Here is a 25,076-nt window from a genome sequence, read left to right as displayed (position 1 = left end):
ATGCGTACGGGGAACGCGGCTGGGGCGACCGCTGCGCCCCCTCCCCCTCCCGCAAGGGGCCGTGACCGCCCTCGCCTTGGGCTTGTCACCGACTTGCTGCAGGCTCCAGGTGGGGGGCGTGCTCGTGAGTTGCCTTTCCGACAGAAGGGCCGCCGGGGCTCGTCCCTTTTCTACGCAGGAGACCCCCAGACATTTCACAAGAGTTTCGGGTGTGCATTTGTGTGTGTGCGCGCGCATGGCAATGCTGCCCGCTGCAAAGTGCATTCTCCGGGCTGCACCGAGGGGGAGGCAGGGACGCCCCGGCAGCTTTGCAGAGCCTTGTGCGTGTGTGATTGTTTAGTCTGCACCAGCTTTGAGCCCTCCAGCCGCTTGTCGCCAGCCCCGCCCGCTTGCAAATTTGCGGGGGATTTGTTTCTAGCCTAGCCTTAGGGTTTGGCCTGCTTTTCCCACGGGGCAGCCGAAAAGAAGTTGGAATAGTCACCGCCTCCCCACCCCAAGGGAAAATAAATTAAGGATTGACGGGTCCTGCCTCGTTCCCGACTGAGGGGCGAGGAGGTTGTAGTGCTGTCTTCTGAAAAGCGAGGACCGGGCTCGGGAGGTGCGTGGCGTGTGCACTGCGATCCGGGGTTGGATGACCAGGGTGGGAGTGACGGATGCACCCTGCTTGTCATCAGCCTCCCCGCTGCGCCCTTCCCCAGCTTTCCCAGGGGTCGAGGCTGTGTCCTTGTCTTTTTAATCCTACAGATAGATACTGAATGTCTACTCTGGGCACTGGGTGGATGAGGCCGTTCTGTCCTCCCCTCGTGGGCAAACATTTGCCTAACGCCTAACTGACCCGTGTCTGCTGCCTCTGCTTTCTCTCTTTCCTAATCCGGGTTTCTCCATTTAAGTGAGTCATTTTCTTTCGAACATGTACCCCCACCCCTCCGAGTGGTCCCACTCCTAAGGCCGAGATTCCAGACCCACCGTAACTTCGCACCCTGGGGCCCGGCCTGGCGGGAGGCTCTCTGGCCAGCAGGCATTTGCTGTTCTCGCTGTTTGAAGTGGAGCCTCTACCGGGATCGGCTTGCCGGGGTAGTTTAAAAGCACTGCATATGCTGGAAGGTCACTTTAGCTTTCTCCTTTGTGAGAAAGAGATTGTGATTTGATGCGCTGTCAGCAAGTCGAGGGCATCATTCTGAGACAGTGTGCTTTTTCGCAGCCATTATGGAGTAATTTATGTAGTCGATTCATGCATATTATCATGATTGTGTAAATATTGGTCATTGGGTATCAGGCACTCTTAGGCTCCCAGCCCCCATCCACACTCTGCTCGCCTCTCCTGGTGGTTAAAGTCTTTGAATCTTTTTTAGAAATAGAAGACAGCCTCTTTTAAAACTCTAGGAAGACCTAGACATGGATTGAGCTTGTGTATGAAATGGAATGACTGGCAGTTTATTTTGCATGTCTTTAGTTTATAATATTTATAGTCGTGTATTTTCATTAAACCTCTGTTCAGGCTATTTGGCTTTAATTTTTCATTAAGTAAGTATCTTCAGTAAATAAAACTAGATGGCAAATAATGGATTTATGGCCTTCAGGTGAGAGGCGAGCAAGAGACATATTCTGACAGATGTATTTTCCTTAAGCAATTTTTTTGGGTTAAATTTGTAAAAAGACCTTCATAAATATATGGTGTATTTTAGGTGAAAGTTACCCAAGAACTGAAAAACATTCAAGTTGAGCAGATGACAAAACTTCAAGCCAAACATCAAGCAGAATGTGATTTGCTTGAAGATATGAGGTAAGGCTATAGTAAATAGTTCAAGGACTTCTATTTCTCTGTTTCAAAGAAGCTTTGAGTTACCAAGCCCCAGGAACTGATGATGGAATTTCCTTTTGGATTTCCTGCTTTAAGGCTGTTAGAACTTTGACTCAGCTGGAAATTAGAAATGGAACTAACACAATACAAACTTTTTCCTTCAGTAGGGGACCTATAATGCACACATAGTATTTGGAAAAAAGGACCTTAAAAGTCTTATTAGTCAAATTATAATAATTAAAGATTCTTGTTTAAATAATCTTTCCATGGAACTGTAACAATCATTTTATTGACCTTAACAGTTTTACACAGTTAGATTTTTAAACCAACACTTGTGGTTAATGGTTAATATCTGGGGGTGAGCCAGTCAACCCCAGATGATTATATGCTCTCACTGGGTTAGAACATGACAAATACAACTTTGTCTTTGAGTGCCAAATTTAGTGAGAAGTGTGTTTATCATATTTTATTTTATTATTGAGGTTACTCATATTCATAGTCAAGATAACTTTGAATAGCTAAGACATCTTGCTAATATTGTGAAAATCAGTATCTTTCTTCCTAGAGGGATGGATGACTTATTTTAATGAAAGAAATACCACTTATTTAACAGTCTTTTAATATAGACTGACAGTTCAACAAAGATTTTTGTCTAGAATGGGAGATGATTTGCATGGTGAAACAAGAGTGGCTGCAATTCTTATTTCCCTTTTGTAATACATTTATCACATTGGAATTGGGTCTGTAAGCCTTATCAGTTACCTAGTTTTCTGGTAGTACACTTCATGTTGGTTTCATGAAAAATATTAACTCGATGGTGTTATTATAAAATTATGTGTTTGAATTGCTGTTTGTAGCCCAAAGATTTTAGTTTTAAGAATTTCCTTTTTTTCCTCTCCTATATTTAGGCACTATAAGCATTTCTGTTGTATACATGTCGTTAGGGTTTCTGACTAAGGCATATAAATCTATTCTCATCCAATCTGGATTTATCAAGATTGTTGTTTTCTGACTGAAAATTACAATTTTAATTCTGTATTTGTCTTTCCCCCCTTGTTATAACCATAAGAAAATATTTAGACTTAAAAATTCCTATGCGAGGCCATGCGTGGTGGCTCACACCTGTAATCCCAGCACTTTGGCAGGCTGAGGTAGGCAGATGACCTGAGGTCTGGAGTTTGAGACCAGCCTGGTCAACATGGTGAAACACTGTCTCTACTAAAAATACAAAAATTAGCCAGGCATGGTGGCATGCGCCTGTAGTCGTAGCTACTTGGGAGGCTGAGGCAGAAGAATTGCTTGAACTCAGTAGGTGGAGGTTGCAGTGAGCCAAGATGGCAGCACTGCACTCCAGCCTGGGCAACAGAGTGAGACCCTGTCTCAAAAGAAAAAAAAAAAAAATTCCTGTGTGAGATATCTGAAACTCTTGATGTGGTTAAAAGTTTAAGGTTTTTAACTTACTAAGCAAACTAAGAAATCTCTAGATGAAGAAAGTAATAAATTTTCAGAAGCAGTTCAGGAAGGCAGAATTAGTGTGTAAGTGAAGATCCCGTGTGGGGTATCGGTGGTCAGTGGTTGTAATAATTCCTGTTGATTGTGTCTTCTAAAGACTTCTTGATTGCATTTTGTCTGCATTTTTCCCCTATTGTCTGTAGCTTGGTGCAGGAGCTTATGGTAAAGAATATGGACACTGCAGTCAGACAGTCCTGAGTTTGTGTCCTGATATCTGTGCTGACTTGTGGAAAATGAATTAATCTTTATAAACTTAATTTTTCTTATTTGTAAAAAGGAGCAGTAATGGCCTCTGTTCCCCAAGGTTGTATAGATCAAATCACAATGCATGTGAAATATGGCACACATCTAAGCTAAGTTGATATAGTCTCTTGCTCCTGTTCCTGTTGCTTAGTTTGTATTATTGCTGATCTATCACTTTTGGCTTGCATTATACTAGTATCCTAATTATTGTAGTGGTGTCCTTATATCTTCTATCTCCCATCTCTCCTTTTAAATATTTCTTCCACATTACCACCAGTTAGCTTTCTAAAAACATTATTATAGATCACTCCTCTGTGGCCTTCTAGATAAAGGCCAAACACCTTGTCATAGTATATATAGTTCTCTGCAACCCAGCTGCAAGCTTCCTTTCCTGGCTTGGTTGCTACCATTTCATGCCCATGCATCCTTCCTCTTTCTTCCCCCAGCTCTGGTCGCTCGGGACATCAGGTTGTCTAATTGTGCAGTCTACATTCATACCTCTGTGTATGCTGTTGTCTGCCTGTTGGTACCTTTCCTCCCACTTTTTCACCTGACAAATTCTTGATTACCAATAACTGCAAGTTCCTTGTTCTCTGTGATCTCAAAGGATTTTGATTTTTGCACATGCTTCTGGCATCCTCCCTCAGGTGAAGTCTTTGAAGTTATGGGCTATTACTCATTTTTGTATCTTTATACCCTTGTCAAATGAATGTGACTGGCCATATTTAAATGTATCTTATTTTTTCTTGGGTGAGATACTGTATACACTCTGTAGGGGGCTATCGGGGCCTCTGTTGAGCTTGTGTTATATACTTTGGTTCATGTGATCACTTTAAATACACTATCCTGTTTGTTGTAGAGTATATAATATGTAAAGGCAGAGATTGTTGGTGCTCCAAGGATTAACAGGTTATTTGTTTGAAGGAGTTAGTATGTTCTTCTATCTATATTAACTTAATGGAATGAATCCTTTCATTCCCATAGAGTTGTGAATAGGATACTGTATTACCTACTAAAACAAGGGTTTAGGTTTCTGATTTGCTTTTTTTTTTTTTTCAAAGACAATATTGAAAAAGTTGAAACTTTCGCCTTCTCTTGGTATTCATGATAACTTCAATTGCCTAAGGAAGGAGGTGATCTGGCTTCTCTTGTCTGCTCTAGCAAGTGGAATGATTTTTTAAAAGTTCATTGGAAATCTCTGAACTTGGGTGTTTTTTGTTTGTTTTTGAGACGAAGTCTTGCTCTGTTGGCCAGGCTGGAGTGCAGTGGTGCAATCTCAGCTCACTGCAACCTCTGCCTCCTGGGTTCAAGCAATTCACCTGCCTCAGCCTCCGTAGTAGCTGCCACCACACCTGGCTAATTTTTTTGTATTGTTAGTAGAGGCTGAGTTTCACCATGTTGGCCAGGCTGCTTTTGAACTCCTGACCTAAGTGATCCTCCTGCCTCGACCTCCCAAAATGCTCGGATTACAGGCATGAGCCACTGCGCCCGGCCCCAACTTGGGTTTTTATATGAATTAAGTTGTAAAGGATCTTGCTTGCTTTTCCTCTTTTGAGATTAGTGCTCCTTCTCACCAGTGCCTCTTGCCAGTTTTATGCTCAATTTAAGTTAGTATGAATTCACTCAGAAATGTACCAATAGCTTTTTATTCTTAAATTAGTAGTAGATACATATATATATATATATATATATATATATATATATATAATTTGAGGCAGAATCTCACTCTGTTGCCTAAGCTGGAATGAGTGGTGTGATCTCTGCTTACTGCAACCTCTCCTCCCAAGCTCAAGCGATCCTCCCATCTCATCCTCCAGGGTAGCTGAGACTCCAGGTGCATGGCTAATTTTTGTATTTGTTGTAGAGATGGGGTCTCACCATGTTACTCAGACTGGTCTTGAACTTCTGGGCTCAAGTAATCCTACTGTCAAGCCACTGTGCTCAGCCTGAGAAAATGTCAAAAGTTTTTATGACATTGAAAAAAGTTAAAAAAAAAAATACACAGCATATTAGACTGTAAATAGAATTTTATACTGAATTTTATCTGTTTCTTCCCCCTTACGTCCCTTCTTCTTTCTTTCTTTCATTTTCTTTTTTTTTCTTAAGAGACAAGAGTCTTGCTCTGTTGCCCAGGCTGGAATGCAGTGGTGTGATCTTAGCTCACTATGTCCTTGTCCTCCTGGGTTCAGGCGATCCTCCTGCCTTAGCCTCCTGAGTACCTAGGACTATAGGCATGTGCCGTCACAACTGGCTTATTTTAAAAACTTTGTAGAGACAGGGTTTGTTTGTTGCCCATGTTGGTCTTGAACTCCTGGGCTCAAGTGATTCTCCCACCTCAGCCTCCCAAAGTGCTGGGATTACAGAAGTGAGCCACTACTGCTGCAACCCACCCCCACGGTCCCCAGTTCTTATCTTTTGGAATTTCGAGGGGAGGAGACCAATTATGATACAGTTTTTCTCCTTTGTTCTCCTCCCCTTCTTCAGTTCATTTGTTCTGCCGACGGCATTTGGAAGCTAGTATTTTGGGAATGAAGTGTGAGATGAAAAGACAACTAATTTGTTGTTAATCGGGACATTCCATGCTTTGGGGAGGTTTTAATACTGATGTGTTTTCTGTTGACTTTTGCTATCAGCAGTAGACAAGTAGTCTACTTTCTTTTTAGTTTATTATTATATTTTTTTCTCTTTGCTTTTTAAGACCACTTACAGTAAGTTTCTACATACTAGAGTCTGTGTACTTTTCTTCTTAGGATTGTTTATCCTATGCTGTGCTGAGTAGAGTCAGTTAAGAAAATTTTTTGCAGTGACCCAGAATATAAAGAACTACCTTCTTAGAAGACATTTTAAGGAGGTCTATAATATGGAAAAATTATTGAATTTTAGTCAGGTGAATAATATGTATGTTCATTTTATAGATGAAAGTGGAAACTGAGGCACAGTGAAATGAAGTGAATTGTATTTGTGAGGACTCTATTTGTCCTGATTTCCATACTACCGTACTGTCCCATGTATCTGTGTTTCCCAAGCTTTTAACCAAGGAACTCATCATAAGTCCAGTTGTAAAAAATATTTTGCCTATCAAAAAGTGTAATATATTATCAGGAGTCGGGGTGCGGTGGCTCATACCTGTGATCCCAGCACTTTGGGAGGCCGAGGCGGGTGGATCACTTGAGGTCAGGGGTTTGAGACCAGCCTGGCCAACATGGTGAAACCCTGTCTCTACTAAAAATACAAAAATTAGCTGGGCATGGTGGCACACACCTATAATCCTAGCTAGTCTAGCTACTTGGGAGGCTGAGGCAGGAGAATCACTTGAACCTGGGACGTGGAGGTTGCAGTGAGCTGAGATAGTGCCACAACACTCCATCCTGAGCGACAGAGCTAGACTCTGTCTCAAAAAAACCCCAAAACCAAAAAACAACCCTCCCCCCAAAAAACAGTATATTATCAGAGAACAATTTGTTTTCTTATTTTTTTATACATTGAGCTGTCAGTCAGCTCTAAATCACTATTTTCAAACCGTTAATGTGAGTTTAGCCAAAGTCAAAGACACTTAGAAAACTTTACCCCAGAGAAGGCTGAATATGTGATTTCTTATAGATGTTCTAAAGAATTGAAACTGGCTCAAGAAGCACCTGTCCTGCCTTTGCAGACATCTGGTGGTCTAGAGACCTCAAATGAGGAATTACTGTACTGTGTGTTACTTTCTCTGAATTGTAGATTCCCAGGAGTCACGGGAGATTGGATTCCGAGGTCTGTTTATGGATGTTCTGAGACTTTTTTTTTTTGAGACAGGTTCTCATTCTGTCACCCACGCTGGAGCACAGTGGTGTGATCATGGCTCCCTGCAGTATCGATCTTCTAGACTTAAGTGATCCTTCTACCTCAGCCTCCTGAGTAGCTGGGACCACAGGCATGTACCACCATGCCTGGCTAATTTTGTATTTTTTGTAGAGACAGGGTTTCACTATGTTGCCCGAACTGGTCTTGAACTCCTGGGCTCAAGTGATCCTCCCACCTTGACCTCCCAAAGTGTTGGGGTTACAGGTACGAGCCACTGTGCGTGATGCTGAGACCCTTTTTCAGTGTCTCAGAGACTGTTGTTATCTAGAAAGAGATCTTAGAGGTAATCTAATCTGGTCTAGAGTTTTTTTTTTTTTTTTTTAAAGGCTTTATTTATATACAATGTACATACCATGTAAGTTACATGATGCGACTGCGTATCGTATATGATTACATATCCCATTTAAAGTATACCATTCAACGTGTTTTTTTTTTTTTTCATAGGGTTGTACAATCATCACGCCAATTTAAAATGTTTTAGTTCCCCCTAAAAGAAACTTGGTACCCATTAGCAGTTTCTCCCCATCACCTTCTCCAGCCTTAAGCAACCACTTATCTACTTTCTGTCTCCACAGAAATGGAATCTATATAAATGGAATTCTGTAACATTGTAGTTTCTTGTGACTGGCTTATTTTGGCATAATGGGTCCTTTTTTTTTTTTTCTTTTCTTTTCTTTGAGACAGAGTTTCTCTGTGTCACTCAGACTGGAGTACAGTGTCCCAATCCCGGCTCACTACAACCTCCACCTCCCGGGTTCATGCAGTTCTCCTGTCTCAGCCTCCTGAGTAGCTGGGTTTACAGGTACCTGCCACCATGCCCAGCTGATTTTTGTATTTTTAGTAGAGATGGGGTTTTGCCATCTCAAAACCTCAGTGTGGTTTAGTAGAGATGGGGTTTTGCCATCTTTTGACCTCAAGTGATCCACCTGCCTTGGCCTCCCAAAGTGCTGGGATTATAGGCGTGAGTCACCACGCCCAGCCTGGCACAATGTTTTCAAGATTCGTCAGGTTGTAGTATCATTACTTCATTCCTTTTTATTGCCAAATAATATCCCATTGTATGGATATGACACATTTTATTAATCTCTTCATCAGTTGACAGAGATTTGGGTTGTTTCTACTTTTTACTATTATTAATAATGCTGCTGTGAACATTCATGTACAAGTTTTTGTATGGATATATGTTTTTCTCTTGGATATATACCTAAAAATGGAATGTCTGGGTCATATGATAACTCTGTTTAACTTTTTGAGGAACTTTCAAACTGTCTTCCAAAACAGCTGCTCCATTTTATATTCCCACCAGCAATAATACATGATGGTTCCTATTTCTCCACATCATGGCCAGTGCATGTTATTGTCTGTCTTTTTGATTATAGGCATTCTAGTGGATGTGAAGTGATATTGTAAGTGGCTTTGACTAGCATTTTTCCAACAGCTTATGATGGTGAGCATTTTTTCATATGCTTATTGGCCGTTTGTATATTTTCTTTGAAGAAATGTCTATTCAGATGCTTTGCCCATTAAAAAAATTGTTTTTATTGAATTTTAAGAGTTCTTTATAACTTACCAGATTTGCAAATATATGATTGGCAAATATATGCAGTATTTTTTTCCCATTCTATGGAAGAATCACCTGAGTTTCTTTTCTTTTTTTTTTTTTTCTGATGCAGTTTCATTCTGTCACCCACACTGGAGTGCAGGGGCATGATCATGGCTCACTGCAATCTCCACCTTCTGGGATCAAGCAATCCTCTGACCCAGCCTCCGGAGTAGCTAGGACTACAGGTGCACACCACCATGTCCAGCTAATTTTTGTATTTTTTTTTTTTTTGTAGAGATGGGTTTTGCCATGTTGCCCAGGCTGGTCTCAAACTCCCGGGCTCAAGCAATCCACCTGTCTCAGCCTGCCAGAGTGCTGGGATTACAGGCATGAGCCACAGTGCCGGTCCTCACCTGAGTTTTTTATGTGCACTTAATTTTGAGAACTACTGGTAATGGAAAGAATAAGAACTTCGAAGGTAGGCCATAGATTGAAACCCAGCTCTGCTGCTTATTAGCTGAGTAATCTTGGACAAGTGGCTTAGCTTTTCTGAGCTTCAGTATTTTATATGTGTGAAACAAGATTAATATTGACCTTTTTGCTTTTCTGTGAAGTAAAATGAGACAGGTGAAATGCTAAGAATGGTAGGTATTTAGCATTGGTAGCTACTGTTATTAGTGGAAAACTGAAGTCCAGGAAAAATTTTGTCTTATTCAAGGTACAAAAGGAAGTTATTCTGTTTCATGAATTATAAGAAGCACATTCTTTTACATTCTTACATTTCTGAAATCAAGATGCGTCTTATGGTTCTTTTAGGCTGTGATGCAGTTGTCATTGCCTCTTCATGCATGGAACTTGTGGGATGGGTATCAGCAGGCTTGTAAGAAAATCCCAGAGACAATGGTTGGAATACAAATGTTGGATCACCTGGGCTTTTTTGATAGCATGGAGGATGGTAATTTGTGGAAAAATATGGATATCAATGACTGATTAAAAAAAAAGATTCAGAAGAGTTCAACTCTGAATATGACCCATTTATGCACTAGTTTATTTCATTTATCTTTTTTTATTATGCATAGAAGTAATAGATGCTAAACTCTGACTAAATAAGTTTAAAATAACTCTTTTAATAAGTATAAATAAAAATTCTAAGTGACAGGGTATTGTGTTAATTGGCAGCATTTTTTCTTAGCAGAATATAAAATAATGTGTCTTGCAGTTAATGGTGTTTTTATTTTTTAAATTCAAAAATTTTATTTTTTTTTGAGACACAGTCTTGGTTTGTTGCCTGGACTGGAGTGCAGTGGTGTGATCTTGGCTTACTGCAACCTCTGCCTTCCAGGCTCAAGCGATCCTTATGCCTCACCCTCCTGAGTAGCTGGGATTACAGCTGTGTGCCACCATGCCCAGATAATTTTTGTGGTAATTTTTTTTTTTTTTTGAGACGGAGTCTCGCTCTGTTGCCCAGGCTGGAGTGCAGTGGCACTATCTCAGCTCACTGCAAGGGTCCACCTTCTGGGTTCACGCCATTCTCCTGCCTCAGCCTCTTGAGTAGCTGGGACTACAGGTGCCCGCCACCATGCCTGGCTAATTTTTTTTTTTTGTATTTTTAGTTGAGACGGGATTTCACCATGTTAGCCAGGATGGTCTCGATCTCCTGACCTCGTGATCCGCCCACCTCGGCCTCCCAGAGTGCTGGGATTACAGGCATGAGCCACGTCGCCTGGCCTAATTTTTGTAGTTTTTATAGAGATGGAGTTTCACTATGATGGTTAGGGCTGGTCTCCAACTCCTGGCTTCAAGTGATCTGCCTGCCTCGAGCTCCCAAAGTGCTGGGATTACAGGCATGAGCCACTATGCCCAGCCCTCAGTGATGTTTTAGATATGATGAAAACTGGAAGTAGTAGATCAGGTACTGGACTCTGGTATTTAAAAATTCATTCAGCAATCATAATTGCTTCTCAATTAGTATTCTTTCAAATTAGAACTTAAAATGTTGTAAATCTTGAGAGGGAGAATTTTTCAAAAACAGAGCCGCAAGAAAAAAGATCAAGTAGGGCTACACTTAAATAACGTTTCCTTGAGAGAAGAAAAAAAGAAAATTACCTGATTTTAAAATTAATAAAAGGTAATATGCAACTTCAAATGACTAAATAAAATTTAGGTTTAAATATATACTTCCATATTATTGTCAGTTATGTTGGGGGAGAATAAGAAGGAGATGCTAACTAGGCAGAGAAGGAAATATAGTTTGAGAGAGTCTATTTAATTAAACCTTTTTTGTCACAGACCACTGTGTACTTGAATTGAAAGAATTAGGGTTTTGGTAATACCTCTTCCTATTGGTGACTATTGGTTTATTAGCTCCTAAGCTATTATTCATAAAGATTTAAAGATTCTAAAATTTAAAGATTCTGTTCTGAATGGGACAGCCATTGCCGCCCACTGCAGGTGAAGAAGGTATTTTATGATTCATAGACATGAATGGAGGATACTCTCCTGAACTTGATGGTATTAAACTAAGGACTAATAATGAAAGTTACTTATCTCTAGGGTTAAGAATAGAAGTGTTACTCTGGCACCGTAACATGTGCCTGTAGTCCTCGCTAAGGCAAGAGGATCTGCTTGAGCCCAGGAGCTTAAGGCTGCAGTGAGCTATGATAGTACTTGTGAGTAGCCACTACACTCCAGCCTGGGCAAGTTAGCAAGACCCTATCTCTAAGAAAAAAGTATTGAATAATTTTTGTGTATACTTTACCTTCACCTGGTCTTTTTAGCCACACCCAAGTATATAAATATAAGAGATTATGAAGGTAATTTGTATGGTAGCATAGGTGTGATATACTGGAACAAGTGCTAGTTTAGAGCAGTGGTCCCCAACCCTTTTTGGCACCAGGGACTGGTTTCTTGGAACGCAATTTTCCCATGGACTGTGGGCGGGGTCGGGGGGATGTTTTTGGGATGATTCAAGTGCATCACATTTATTGTACACTTTATTCCTATTGTTGTTACATTGTAATATATAAGGAAATAATTATGCAATCCAACATACTGTAGAATCAGTGGAAGCGCTGAGCTTGTTTTTCTGCAACTAGACGGTCTCATCTGGGGTTGTGGGAGACAGTGACAGATCATCAGGCATTAGATTCTCAAAGGATCATGCAACCTAGATCCCTTGCATGTGCAGTTCACAGTAGGGTTCGTGCTATGAGAATCTAATGCTACTGCTGATCTGACAAGAGGCAGAGCTCAGGTGGCAATGTGAGCAATGGGGGGCGACTGTAAATACAGACGAAGCTTCGCCTGCTTGCTTGCCCGCCACTTACCTCCTGTTGTGTGCCCCAGTTTGTAACGGGACACGGACTGTTAGTGGTCCATGGCCTGGGAGTTGGGGACCCCTGGTTTAGAGGCATGCAACCTGGGTATCAATTCTAGTTCACAAATTATGGCGCCTGGCTGTAATTTGTTTTGTAATTGAGAACATCAATTTAGAAATTTACAGTCTCTGGCTGGGCGCAGTGGCTCACGCCTGTAATCCGAGCACTTTGGGAGGCTTAAGTGGGCAGATCAAGAAGTCAGGAGATCGAGACCATCCTGGCCAACATGGTGAAATCTCGTCTCTACTAAAAATACGAAAAATTAGCCAGGCGTGGTGGCATGTGCCTGTAGTCCCAGCTACTTGGGAGGCTGAGGCAGGAGAATCGCTTGCACCCAGGAGGCGGAGGTTGCAGTGAGCTGAGATCACACCACTGCACTGCAGCCTGGGCAACAGAGTGAGACTGTGTCTCAAAAAAAAAAAAAAAATTATAGTCTGACTTATTCTTTAAAGAGTAACCTGTGGGTTGAAACCGGAAATTAACCTCAAAGATAAACTGCTCAAGTGATGCTACAGAATCTTTCACCACGGTTAGTAGTCCTAGGTACCTGCCATCTTTCTGTATGTTGGTAATAATTCTCCTCATGATTGCTGGATAGTTTCTGCAACTCCAAGTACTATATTTTCATATAGCAACTTCAGGTAGAAGAAAAGGAGGACGGGACAATTTATCCTTATGCAAATTTTTCCTACCTTTTTCCCTCCTTCCCCCATCTCTATTTCCTTCCTTTTTTTTTTGTTCCACTAGGGAAGAAATTTTTACGAAAAATTATCTCAATAGACTTTCCCTTATATTTCATTGTCTGTGTTTGCTTCGTATGCTTGAGCATGCCTAGCTGCAGAGGAGGCTGGGAATGTGATCTTGGAAGTGGGTCCTTGCCTACAAACAAAAAGGGTAGTGGTGGCAGTAATGTAGCTTTTGCCACATTATTGTTTTGCCTGATTTGCTGCAGGGACCCATTTCCAGTTTACTCCTAGAGGTTCCCATAAAAGTATTAAAAAATGCATCGGGGTTAGATTATGGGGGATATCACTGGAACTCCAGTTGTCCCAAGCCAGCTGGTAATTAAAGGCTCCATGGAAATCATTTGTATTCCCCCTTCCCAACTCCTTTTGAATTAAATACGTGAGGTTAGGAGTAGATTTTTGTATTTTCCATAAATAGTGGGCCACTACGCCAGTGGCCTCTTAGGATTCTCCTCCCAATCTTACCACTTTCAGTCTTCTGATAATTTGGAGAAATGGTGGTCTAAGGGCCCTCAGGCAATTGTGTTCTTAGTGAACTCTTTTTTTTTTTTTGAGATGGAGTCTTGCTCTGTCGCCTAGGCTGGAGTACAGTGGAGTGATCTTGACTCACTGTAACCTCTGCCTCCTGGGTTCAAGCAATTCTTCTGCCTTAGCCTCCCGAGTAGCTGGGATTACAGGTGCATGCCACAATGCCCGGCTAATTTTTTGTATTTTTAGGAGAGATGGAGCTTCACTATGTTGGCCAGGCTGGTCTCGAACTCTTGACCTCAGAATCTTTCACCACGGTTAGTAGTCCTAGGTACCTGCCATCTTTCTGTATGTTGGTAATAATTCTCCTCATGATTGCTGGATAGTTTCTGCAACTCCAAGTACTACTATATACTATAACTCCAAGGAACTCTTGATTCTTCCCCCACATTCTGTCTCGACCTCCCAAAGTGTTGGGATTACAGACTTGAGCCACTGCACCCAGCTGTGAACTTCTTTTTACTTCTCAGGTGAAAGCATTAGTGAAGTGACTAAATTGAAAGGAGGGAAGGCCATGTAAAGAGTTTTAATCACCCTTAGCTGAATAATTTGCCGCTTAATAATTGATGATTGGCAATTTACTCTTGAGAGTATCAAGTCTGAAGCTGTTTATCTGAGGAGGCCCGAGGTGGTAAGTCAATGGTTTTCTTTTTTTTTTTTTTTGAGAGGGAGTCTCACTCTGTCTCCCAGGCTGGAGTGCAGTGGCACGATCTTAGCTCATTGCAACTTACGCCTCCCGGGTTCCAGTGATTCTTCTGCCTCAGCCTCCCGAGTAGCTGGAATTACAGGTGTGCGCCCTACGCCCGGCTAATTTTTTTGTACTTTTAGTAGAGATGGGGCTTCATCATGTTAACCAGGCTGGTCTTGAACTCCTGACCTGAAGTGATCCGCCCACCTCGGCCTCCCAAAGTGCTGGGATTACAGGCGTGAGCCACCGCACCTGGCCAAGTCGATGGTTTTCTTTGTAAATTCTCCAGATGTTCATTTGAACCCCACAGATGCCATTCCGTGTTGTTGGTATCAGTCTTCAGGGGTGATCTGATGCATAAGCAGGAGTTATTTTTCTAAGTCTGGTTTGTGATCTTGGCTTTTCAGTAACTAATTTGGGATCTGATACAGAAACTTGTAACCCTGTCCTTTGTCCCTCTGCTGCAGATGTTCTGTCAATGTTGGTCAGGAGTAATTTATGGAATCTTAGCTGGTATTTTTGTTAATTTCATTTTGTTGTGTCCTTCCAGTGTTCCTTGATCATGCTTTATTTTAACATTCCATTTGATCTTTTTGGCATTCATGTGGGAATCCTTTGTCATCCAGATGTTTTCTGTTTTGTGAACTTTGAAATAATCCCAATTTAAAAAGAAAATGTTATTTCTGGTGTTATGAAAAGTGTTACCATGTCCACAGAAACAAGTTGGAGTATATAGTATGTATGTCTCCTGATTGTATTTTAGTGATAATTGTTTTTCCTCTTACTGGTGATTGGAGGATGGGAGCAAGGGACAGATACTTTTTTTTGTTGTTTGCTTTTGAGACAGTCTTATTCCATTGCCCAGGCTGGAGCACAGTGGTGCAATCTCAGCTCACGGCAACCTCTGCCTCCCATGTTCAAGAATTCTTGTGCCTCAGCCTCCTGAGTAGCTAGGATTACAGGTGTGCAGCATGATGCTCGGCTAATTTTTGTATTTTTCATAAAGATAGGGTTTTGCCTTGTTGGCCAGGCTTGTCTTGGACTTCTGGCCTCAAGTGATCCACCTGCCTTGGCCTCCCAAAGTGCTGGGATTACAGATGTGAGCCATTGCACCCAGTCTAAACTTTTTATTGTGTATTATTTTTTGTGTGTTTTGAGTTTTAAACTATGTGTATATTATGCTCAAAACTAAAATTCAGTGATTCAGTAATACTGGTAAACATTTTATTGCATATCTGTTAAGCATAACAGATATTTAACATGTTGTAAAAGTTCGTATTCGTTGATGCTAAAACACCATTTTTGGCTTTTAATTAGTTTTTAGTGAAGCTATTTTCATTATTAATAGACTTTAAAATGTATTTCTAATATATAAAAGTATTAAGAATACTTGATTTACAAACTTTTCTTCATAAAATGATTGGTTTCCAGTTGGTTGTAGCACAAAGTTGGGAAAACAAGCTTTATGTACTACTGTGTTCCTTTCTTTCTGTATTGTGGAATTTTTTTTTTTTTTTTTTTAGAGGGAGTCTTGCCCTGTTGCCCAGGCTGGAGTGCAGTGGCATGATCTCAGCTCACTGCAACCTCTGCCTCCCAGGTTCAAGCGATTCTCTTGCCTCAGCCTCCCGAGTAGCTGGGATTACAGGTGCCCATGACTACAGACAGCTAATTTTTGTGTTTTTAGTAGAGATGGTAGAGATGGGGTTTTACCATGTTGGCCAGCCTGGTCTTGAACTTCTGACCTTGTGTTCCGCCCACCTCGGCCTCCGAAAGTGCTGGGATTACAGGTGTGAGCCACCGCACGTGGTCGTGGATTATTTTGTCTTGAAACAAGCAAACATGTTAGATAGTTAGGGTCTTGCCTAATCTCAAATTTCATTTTAGCTGCCTTTATCCAAAGGTTTTATATCATAGCCATCAATTTAAACATTGTTTCTGGGGGGCGGAGCAAGATGGCCGAATAGGAACAGCTCCAGTCTCCAACTCCCAGTGCGAGCGACACAGAAGACCGGTGATTTCTGCATTTTCAACTGAGGCAAACAGGGTCTGGAGTGGACCTCAAGCAATCTCCAACAGACCTACAGCTGAGGGTCCTGACTGTTAGAAGGAAAACTATCAAACAGGAAGGACACCTACACCAAAACCCCATCAGTACATCACCATCGTCAAAGACCAGAGGCAGATAAAACCACAAAGATGGGGAAAAAGCAGGGCAGAAAAGCTGGAAATTCCAAAAATAAGAGCGCATCTCCCCCGGCAAAGGAGCGCAGCTCATCGCCAGCAACGGATCAAAGCTGGACGGAGAATGACTTTGACGAGATGAGAGAAGAAGGCTTCAGTCCATCAAACTTCTCAGAGCTAAAGGAGGAATTACGTACCCAGCGCAAAGAAACTAAAAATCTTGAAAAAAAAGTGGAAGAATTGATGGCTAGAGTAATTAATGCAGAGAAGGTCATAAACGAAAGGAAAGAGATGAAAACCATGACACGAGAAATACGTGACAAATGTACAAGCTTCAGTAACCGACTCGATCAACTGGAAGAAAGAGTATCAGCGATTGAGGATCAAATGAATGAAATGAAGCGAGAAGAGAAACCAAAAGAAAAAAGAAGAAAAAGAAATGAAGAAAGCCTGCAAGAAGTATGGGATTATGTAAAAAGACCAAATCTACGTCTGATTGGGGTGCCTGAAAGTGAGGGGGAAGATGGAACCAAGTTGGAAAACACTCTTCAGGATATCATCCAGGAGAACTTCCCCAACCTAGTAGGGCAGGCCAACATTCAAATCCAGGAAATACAGAGAACGCCACAAAGATACTCCTCGAGAAGAGCAACTCCAAGACACATAATTGCCAGATTCACCAAAGTTGAAATGAAGGAAAAAATCTTAAGGGCAGCCAGAGAGAAAGGTCGGGTTACCCACAAAGGGAAGCCCATGAGACTAACAGCAGATCTCTCGGCAGAAACTCGACAAGCCAGAAGAGAGTGGGGGCCAATATTCAACATTCTTAAAGAAAAGAATTTTCAACCCAGAATTTCATATCCAGGCAAACTAAGTTTCGTAAGTGTAGGAGAAATAAAATCCTTTACAGATAAGCAAATGCTTAGAGATTTTGTCACCACCAGGCCTGCCTTACAAGAGACCCTGAAGGAAGCACTAAACATGGAAAGGAACAACCGGTACCAGCCATTGCAAAAACATGCCAAAATGTAAAGACCATCGAGGCTAGGAAGAAACTGCATCAACTAACGAGCAAAATAACCAGTTAATATCATAATGGCAGGATCAAGTTCACACATAACAATATTAACCTTAAATGTAAATGGACTAAATGCTCCAATTAAAAGACATAGACTGGCAAACTGGATAAAGAGTCAAGACCCATCAGTCTGCTGTATTCAGGAGACCCATCTCACACGCAGAGACATACATAGGCTCAAAATAAAGGGATGGAGGAAGATTTACCAAACAAATGGAGAACAAAAAAAAGCAGGGGTTGCAATACTAGTCTCTGATAAAACAGACTTTAAACCATCAAAGATCAAAAGAGGCAAAGAAGGCCATTACATAATGGTAAAGGGATCAATTCAACAGGAAGAGCTAACTATCCTAAATATATATGCACCTAATACAGGAGCACCCAGATTCATAAAGCAAGTCCTTAGAGACTTACAAAGAGACTTAGACTCCCATACAATAATAATGGGAGACTTCAACACTTCACTGTCAACATTAGACAGATCAACGAGACAGAAAGTTAACAAGGATATCCAGGAATTGAACTCATCTCTGCAGCAAGCAGACCTAATAGACATCTATAGAACTCTCCACCCCAAATCAACAGAATATACATTCTTCTCAGCACCACATCGCACTTATTCCAAAATTGACCACATAATTGGAAGTAAAGCACTCCTCAGCAAATGTACAAGAACAGAAATTATAACAAACTGTCTCTTAGATCACAGTGCAATCAAACTAGAACTCAGGACTAAGAAACTCAATCAAAACCCCTCAACTACATGGAAACTGAACAACCTGCTCCTGAATGACTACTGGGTACATAACGAAATGAAGGCAGAAATAAAGATGTTCTTTGAAACCAATGAGAACAAAGATACAACATACCAGAATCTCTGGGACACATTTAAAGCAGTGTGTAGAGGGAAATTTATAGCACTAAATGCCCACAAGAGAAATCAGGAAAGATCTAAAATTGACACTCTAACATCACAATTAAAAGAACTAGAGAAGCAAGAGCAAACACATTCGAAAGCTAGCAGAAGGCAAGAAATAACTAAGATCAGAGCAGAACTGAAGGAGATAGAGACACAAAAAACCCTCCAAAAAATCAATGAATCCAGGAGTTGGTTTTTTGAAAAGATCAACAAAATTGACAGACCACTAGCAAGACTAATAAAGAAGAAAAGAGAGAAGAATCAAATCGACACAATTAAAAATGATAAAGGGGATATCACCACCGACCCCACAGAAATACAAACTACCATCAGAGAATACTATAAACACCTCTACGCAAATAAACTGGAAAATCTAGAAGAAATGGATAATTTCCTGGACACTTACACTCTTCCAAGACTAAACCAGGAAGAAGTTGAATCCCTGAATAGACCAATAGCAGGCTCTGAAATTGAGGCAATAATTAATAGCCTACCAACCAAAAAAAGTCCAGGACCAGATGGATTCACAGCTGAATTCTACCAGAGGTACAAGGAGGAGTTGGTACCATTCCTTCTGAAACTATTCCAATCAATAGAAAAAGAGGGAATCCTCCCTAACTCATTTTATGAGGCCAACATCATCCTGATACCAAAGCCTGGCAGAGACACAACAAAAAAAGAGAATTTTAGACCAATATCCCTGATGAACATCGATGCAAAAATCCTCAATAAAATACTGGCAAACCGGATTCAGCAACACATCAAAAAGCTTATCCACCATGATCAAGTGGGCTTCATCCCTGGGATGCAAGGCTGGTTCAACATTCGCAAATCAATAAACATAATCCAGCATATAAACAGAACCAAAGACAAGAACCACATGATTATCTCAATAGATGCAGAAAAGGCTTTTGACAAAATTCAACAGCCCTTCATGCTAAAAACACTCAATAAATTCGGTATTGATGGAACGTACCTCAAAATAATAAGAGCTATTTATGACAAACCCACAGCCAATATCATACTGAATGGGCAAAAACTGGAAAAATTCCCTTTGAAAACTGGCACAAGACAGGGATGCCCTCTCTCACCACTCCTATTCAACATAGTGTTGGAAGTTCTGGCTAGGGCAATTAGGCAAGAGAAAGAAATCAAGGGTATTCAGTTAGGAAAAGAAGAAGTCAAAGTGTCCCTGTTTGCAGATGACATGATTGTATATTTAGAAAACCCCATCATCTCAGCCCAAAATCTCCTTAAGCTGATAAGCAACTTCAGCAAAGTCTCAGGATACAAAATTAATGTGCAAAAATCACAAGCATTCTTATACACCAGTAACAGACAAACAGAGAGCCAAATCAGGAATGAACTTCCATTCACAATGGCTTCAAAGAGAATAAAATACCTAGGAATCCAACTTACAAGGGATGTAAAGGACCTCTTCAAGGACAACTACAAACCACTGCTCAGTGAAATAAAAGAGGACACAAACAAATGGAAGAACATACCATGCTCATGGATAGGAAGAATCAATATCGTGAAAATGGCCATACTGCCCAAGGTAATTTATAGATTCAATGCCATCCCCATCAAGCTACCAATGAGTTTCTTCACAGAATTGGAAAAAACTGCTTTAAAGTTCATATGGAACCAAAAAAGAGCCCGCATCTCCAAGACAATCCTAAGTCAAAAGAACAAAGCTGGAGGCATCACGCTACCTGACTTCAAACTATACTACAAGGCTACAGTAACCAAAACAGCATGGTACTGGTACCAAAACAGAGATATAGACCAATGGAACAGAACAGAGTCCTCAGAAATAATACCACACATCTACAGCCATCTGATCTTTGACAAACCTGAGAGAAACAAGAAATGGGGAAAGGATTCCCTATTTAATAAATGGTGCTGGGAAAATTGGCTAGCCATAAGTAGAAAGCTAAAACTGGATCCTTTCCTTACTCCTTATACGAAAATTAATTCAAGATGGATTAGAGACTTAAATGTTAGACCTAATACCATAAAAATCCTAGAGGAAAACCTAGGTAGTACCATTCAGGACATAGGCATGGGCAAAGACTTCATGTCTAAAACACCAAAAGCAAGGGCAGCAAAAGCCAAAATTGACAAATGGGATCTCATTAAACTAAAGAGCTTCTGCACAGCAAAAGAAACTACCATCAGAGTGAACAGGCAACCTACAGAATGGGAGAAAATTTTTGCAATCTACTCATCTGACAAAGGGCTAATATCCAGAACCTACAAAGAACTCAAACAAATTTACAAGAAAAAAACAAACAACCCCATCAAAAAGTGGGCAAAGGATATGAACAGACATTTCTCAAAAGAAGACATTCATACAGCCAACAGACACATGAAAAAATGCTCATCATCACTGGCCATCAGAGAAATGCAAATCAAAACCACAATGAGATACCATCTCACACCAGTTAGAATGGCGATCATTAAAAAGTCAGGAAACAACAGGTGCTGGAGAGGATGTGGAGAAATAGGAACACTTTTACACTGTTGGTGGGAGTGTAAACTAGTTCAACCATTATGGAAAACAGTATGGCGATTCCTCAAGGATCTAGAACTAGATGTACCATATGACCCAGCCATCCCATTACTGGGTATATACCCAAAGGATTATAAATTATGCTGCTATAAAGACACATGCACACGTATGTTTATTGCAGCACTATTCACAATAGCAAAGACTTGGAATCAACCCAAATGTCCATCAGTGACAGATTGGATTAAGAAAATGTGGCACATATACACCATGGAATACTATGCAGCCATCAAAAAGGATGAGTTTGTGTCCTTTGTAGGGACATGGATGCAGCTGGAAACCATCATTCTTAGCAAACTATCACAAGAATAGAAAACCAAACACCGCATGTTCTCACTCATAGGTGGGAACTGAACAATGACATCACTTGGACTCGGGAAGGGGAACATCACACACCGGGGCCTATCATGGGGAGGGGGGAGGGGGGAGGGATTGCATTGGGAGTTATACCTGATGTAAATGACGAGTTGATGGGTGCTGGCGAGTTGATGGGTGCAGCACACCAACATGGCACAAGTATACATATGTAACAAACCTGCACGTTATGCACATGTACCCTAGAACTTAAAGTATAATAATAAATAAATTAAAAAAAAAAAAAACATTGTTTCTGTTGTAAAATGTAGTTTTGCATTAGCCAACTCTCTCCATGGAATTATTGTTTGCTCTGTTTTACTAAAAGAAGTGTTTTATATAATAGTTTTTCTTAGTTACATTGAATCAGTTGAAATTGTTAGTATTCCATTTTATTTATTTCTTCTTTTTTTTTTTTTTTGCATTTGTTAGCTATTCCTCTGTTTTTAAAGTGGTCATTCTAAGATATGACATTATGTTTTTTGTTTTTATTTTTTTTGAGACAGGGTCTCACTCTGTTGTCTGGGCTAGATTATAGTGCTGTGATCATGGTTCACTGCAGCCTCAACTCCTTGTGCTCAAACAATCCTCTTGCCTCAGCCTCCTGAGTAGCTCAGACTACAGATGTGTGCCACTATGCCTGGCTAATTTTTTAAATTCTTAGTAGAGACAGGGTCTTACTATGTCACCCAGGCTGGTCCTGAACTGTGGAGCTCAAGCAGTCCTCCTGCTTTGGCCTCCCAAAGTATTGGGATTATAGACATGAGTCACCACACTTGATCTACACCATGCGTTCTTAATTTATCACTGTCTACTTAGAGTTAATATTGTACCATTCCACATATGACCCTACAATGGTCTAATTACAGTTATTCCATCCCAGACTTTGTGCTGCGTACTTTATAAACCTCATAATGTTAGTTTTCTTTAAACAGTGATCTTTTAATAAGATTAAGAGAAGGAAAAAAAAGTCTTATATTTACTAATCCTGACCCTTCTTTCCTTCCTGAGACCAACATACAGGTTTGAGTTTCCATCTGTTGTCATTTCCTTTCAGCTTAAGGAACTTCCTTCAGCGTTTCTGGTGCAATTCTGCAGCTTTTGACAATTCTCTTAGCTTTCGTATATCTGAAAATGTCTTTATTTCACCCTCATTTTAGGAAGATATTTTTGCTGGATGTAGAATTCTGGGTTGGTCACTCCAGTGTCTTCTGGCTTTCATCGTTTCTGATGAGAAGTTAGCTCTTACTTATAGACTTGTTCATGTCTGTGGAATGTGCCTTTCCTTGTTCTAATAGCTTTTTTCTCTTTATCTTTGGTTTCCTACAGTTTGAGTGTAATGTGACTAGTATAGTGTCTGTAATTATCTTGTTTGGGGTTCATCATTCAATGGTTGATGCTTTTTATAAAACCTGGGAAACTTCTGGCCATTATTTCCTATTTTTTTGAGATAGAGTCTTACTCTGTCACCCAGGCTGGAGTGCAATGGCATGATCTCAGCTCACTGCAACCTCTGCCCCCCTGGTTCAAGTGATTCTTCTGCCTCAGCCTTCCGAGTAGCTGGCATTACAGGCATGCGCCATCACACCCAGCTACTTTTTGTATTTTTAGTAGAGGCGGGGTTTCACCATGTTGGCCAGGCTGGTCTCGAACTCCTGACCTCTGGTGATCCACCCGCCTCGGCCTCCCAAAGTGCTGGGATTAGAGGTGTGAGCCCACTGTGCCCGGCCTGTTATTTCTTCAAATATTTTTTTTCTGCCCCATTCTCTCTTCTTCTTCTTCTTCTTTTTTTTAAATTATTACTATTATACTTTAAGTTCTAGGGTACATGTGTACAACGTGCAAGTTTGTTACATATGTATACATGTGCCATGTTGGTGTGCTGCACCTATTAGCTCGTCACTTACATTAGGCATTCCTCCTAATGCTATCCCTTCCCCTTCCCCCAACCCCATGACAGGCCCTGGTGTGTGATGTGCCCCATCCTGTGTCCAAGTGTTCTCATTGTTCAGTTCCCACCTATGAGTGAGAACGTGTGGTGTTTGGTTTTCTGTCCTTGCGATAGTTTGCTGAGAGTGATGGTTTCCAGCTTCATCCATGTCCCTACAAAGGACATGAACTCATCCTTTTTTATGGCTGCATAGTATTCCATTGTGTGTATGTGCCACATTTTCTTAATCCAGTCTATCATTGATGGACATTTGGGTTGCCATATGTAGAAAGCTGAAACTGGATCCCTTCCTTACACCTTGTACAAAAATTAATTCAAGATGGATTAAAGACTTAAATGTTAGACCTAAAACCATAAAAATCCTGGAAGAAAACCTAGGCAATACCATTCAGGACATAGGTATGGGCAAGGACTTCATGACTAAAACACCAAAAGCAATGGCAACAAAAGCCAAAATAGACAAATGGGATTTAATTAAACTAAAGAGCTTCTGCACAGCAAAAGAAACTACCATCAGAGTGAACAGGCAACCTACAGAATGGGAGAAAATTTTTGCAATCTACGCATCTGACAAAGGGCTATTATCTAGAATCTACAAAGAACTTAAACAAATTTATAAGAAAAAAATCAAACAACCCCATCAAAAAGTGGACAAAGGATATGAACAGATACTTCTCAAAAGAAGACATTTATGCAGCCAGCAGACACACGAAAAAATGCTCATCATCACTGGTCATCAGAGAAATGCAAATCAAACCACGATGAGATACCATCTCACACCAGTTAGAATGGCAATCATTAAAAAGTAAGGAAACAACAGGTGCTGGAGAGGATGTTGAGAAATAGAAACACTTTTACACTGTTGGTGGGAGTGTAAACTAGTTCAACCATTATGGAAGATAGTAGGGAGATTCCTTAAGGATCTGGAACTAGAAATACCATTTGACCCAGCCATCCCATTACTGGGTATATAACCAGAGGATTATAAATCATGCTGCTATAAAGACACATGCACACATGTTTATTGCAGCACTATTCACAATAGCAAAGGCTTGGAACCAACCCAAGTGTTCTTTTTTTTAAAAATTTTAATTATACATATGTTAAACTGCTTGATAATATTCTATGTTCTTCAGATTGGATAACTATATTGATCTGTTTTCTGGTTCATTGGCCCTTTCTTCTGTAGTTTTCAATCTGTTGTTAAGTCCATCCGGTAAAGTTTTCATTTCTGATACTGTACCTTCAAGTGACCGAACATATTTACAATAGCTGTTTTAAAGCTCTTGTATGCTATTTCCAACATTAGAATGATCTTGTCTTTTTTTGGTTGGCTGCTTTCCTCCCCTGATTTTGAATCATATGTATCTATTATTGGCATATCTAGTAATTTTTCATTATTTGGACATTGTGATTGATATGTTATTGAATGTCTCATTGTGTTGTTTTTCTTTAGAGAGTGTTGAGTTTTGTTTTGGCAGAATTAAATTATTGATTCTTTCAAGATTGATTTTGTGTTGTGACAAGCCTAACTTTTGTCCTTTGTTCTAACACTTGGCCTTTACTCTAGTTTATGATTTTTCTGAGGTTTTCACTGAATGCCTGAGTGCCCAAGGCGTGTACAATGTCTCTCCATTCTGAATGGACTGGAATTCCAATGTCTCCCATCAGAGAGCAGCCTTTGGTATCTGTTCAGCTCTCAAGCCTATGACAGCAACTCTGCTAGGCCTCATGGAGTCC

At 40.6% G+C, this 25,076-nt stretch overlaps 1 protein-coding gene across 4 annotated transcripts in view; it reads left to right on the top strand.

Moving 5' to 3' along the window:
* Window positions 1–25,076, top strand: part of LOC105468711 (FCH and double SH3 domains 2) — a 339,082-nt gene that overhangs the window by 488 nt on the left and 313,518 nt on the right. For 3 of the 4 annotated variants that reach the window (XM_011718976.2, XM_011718974.2, XM_071075241.1), the window contains exon 2: window positions 1,686–1,783. In XM_011718976.2, coding sequence (XP_011717278.1) covers window positions 1,686–1,783 — 98 coding nt within the window. Of the gene's footprint in view, window positions 1–494; window positions 599–1,685; window positions 1,784–25,076 lie in introns of those variants that run through there. The other variant, XM_071075240.1, reaches the window with a different exon arrangement.

The sequence above is a fragment of the Macaca nemestrina genome, chromosome 12 (assembly GCF_043159975.1).
Source record: "Macaca nemestrina isolate mMacNem1 chromosome 12, mMacNem.hap1, whole genome shotgun sequence".
Taxonomy (NCBI): Eukaryota; Metazoa; Chordata; class Mammalia; order Primates; family Cercopithecidae; genus Macaca; species Macaca nemestrina.
This window is presented reverse-complemented; position numbering and strand designations above follow the sequence as displayed.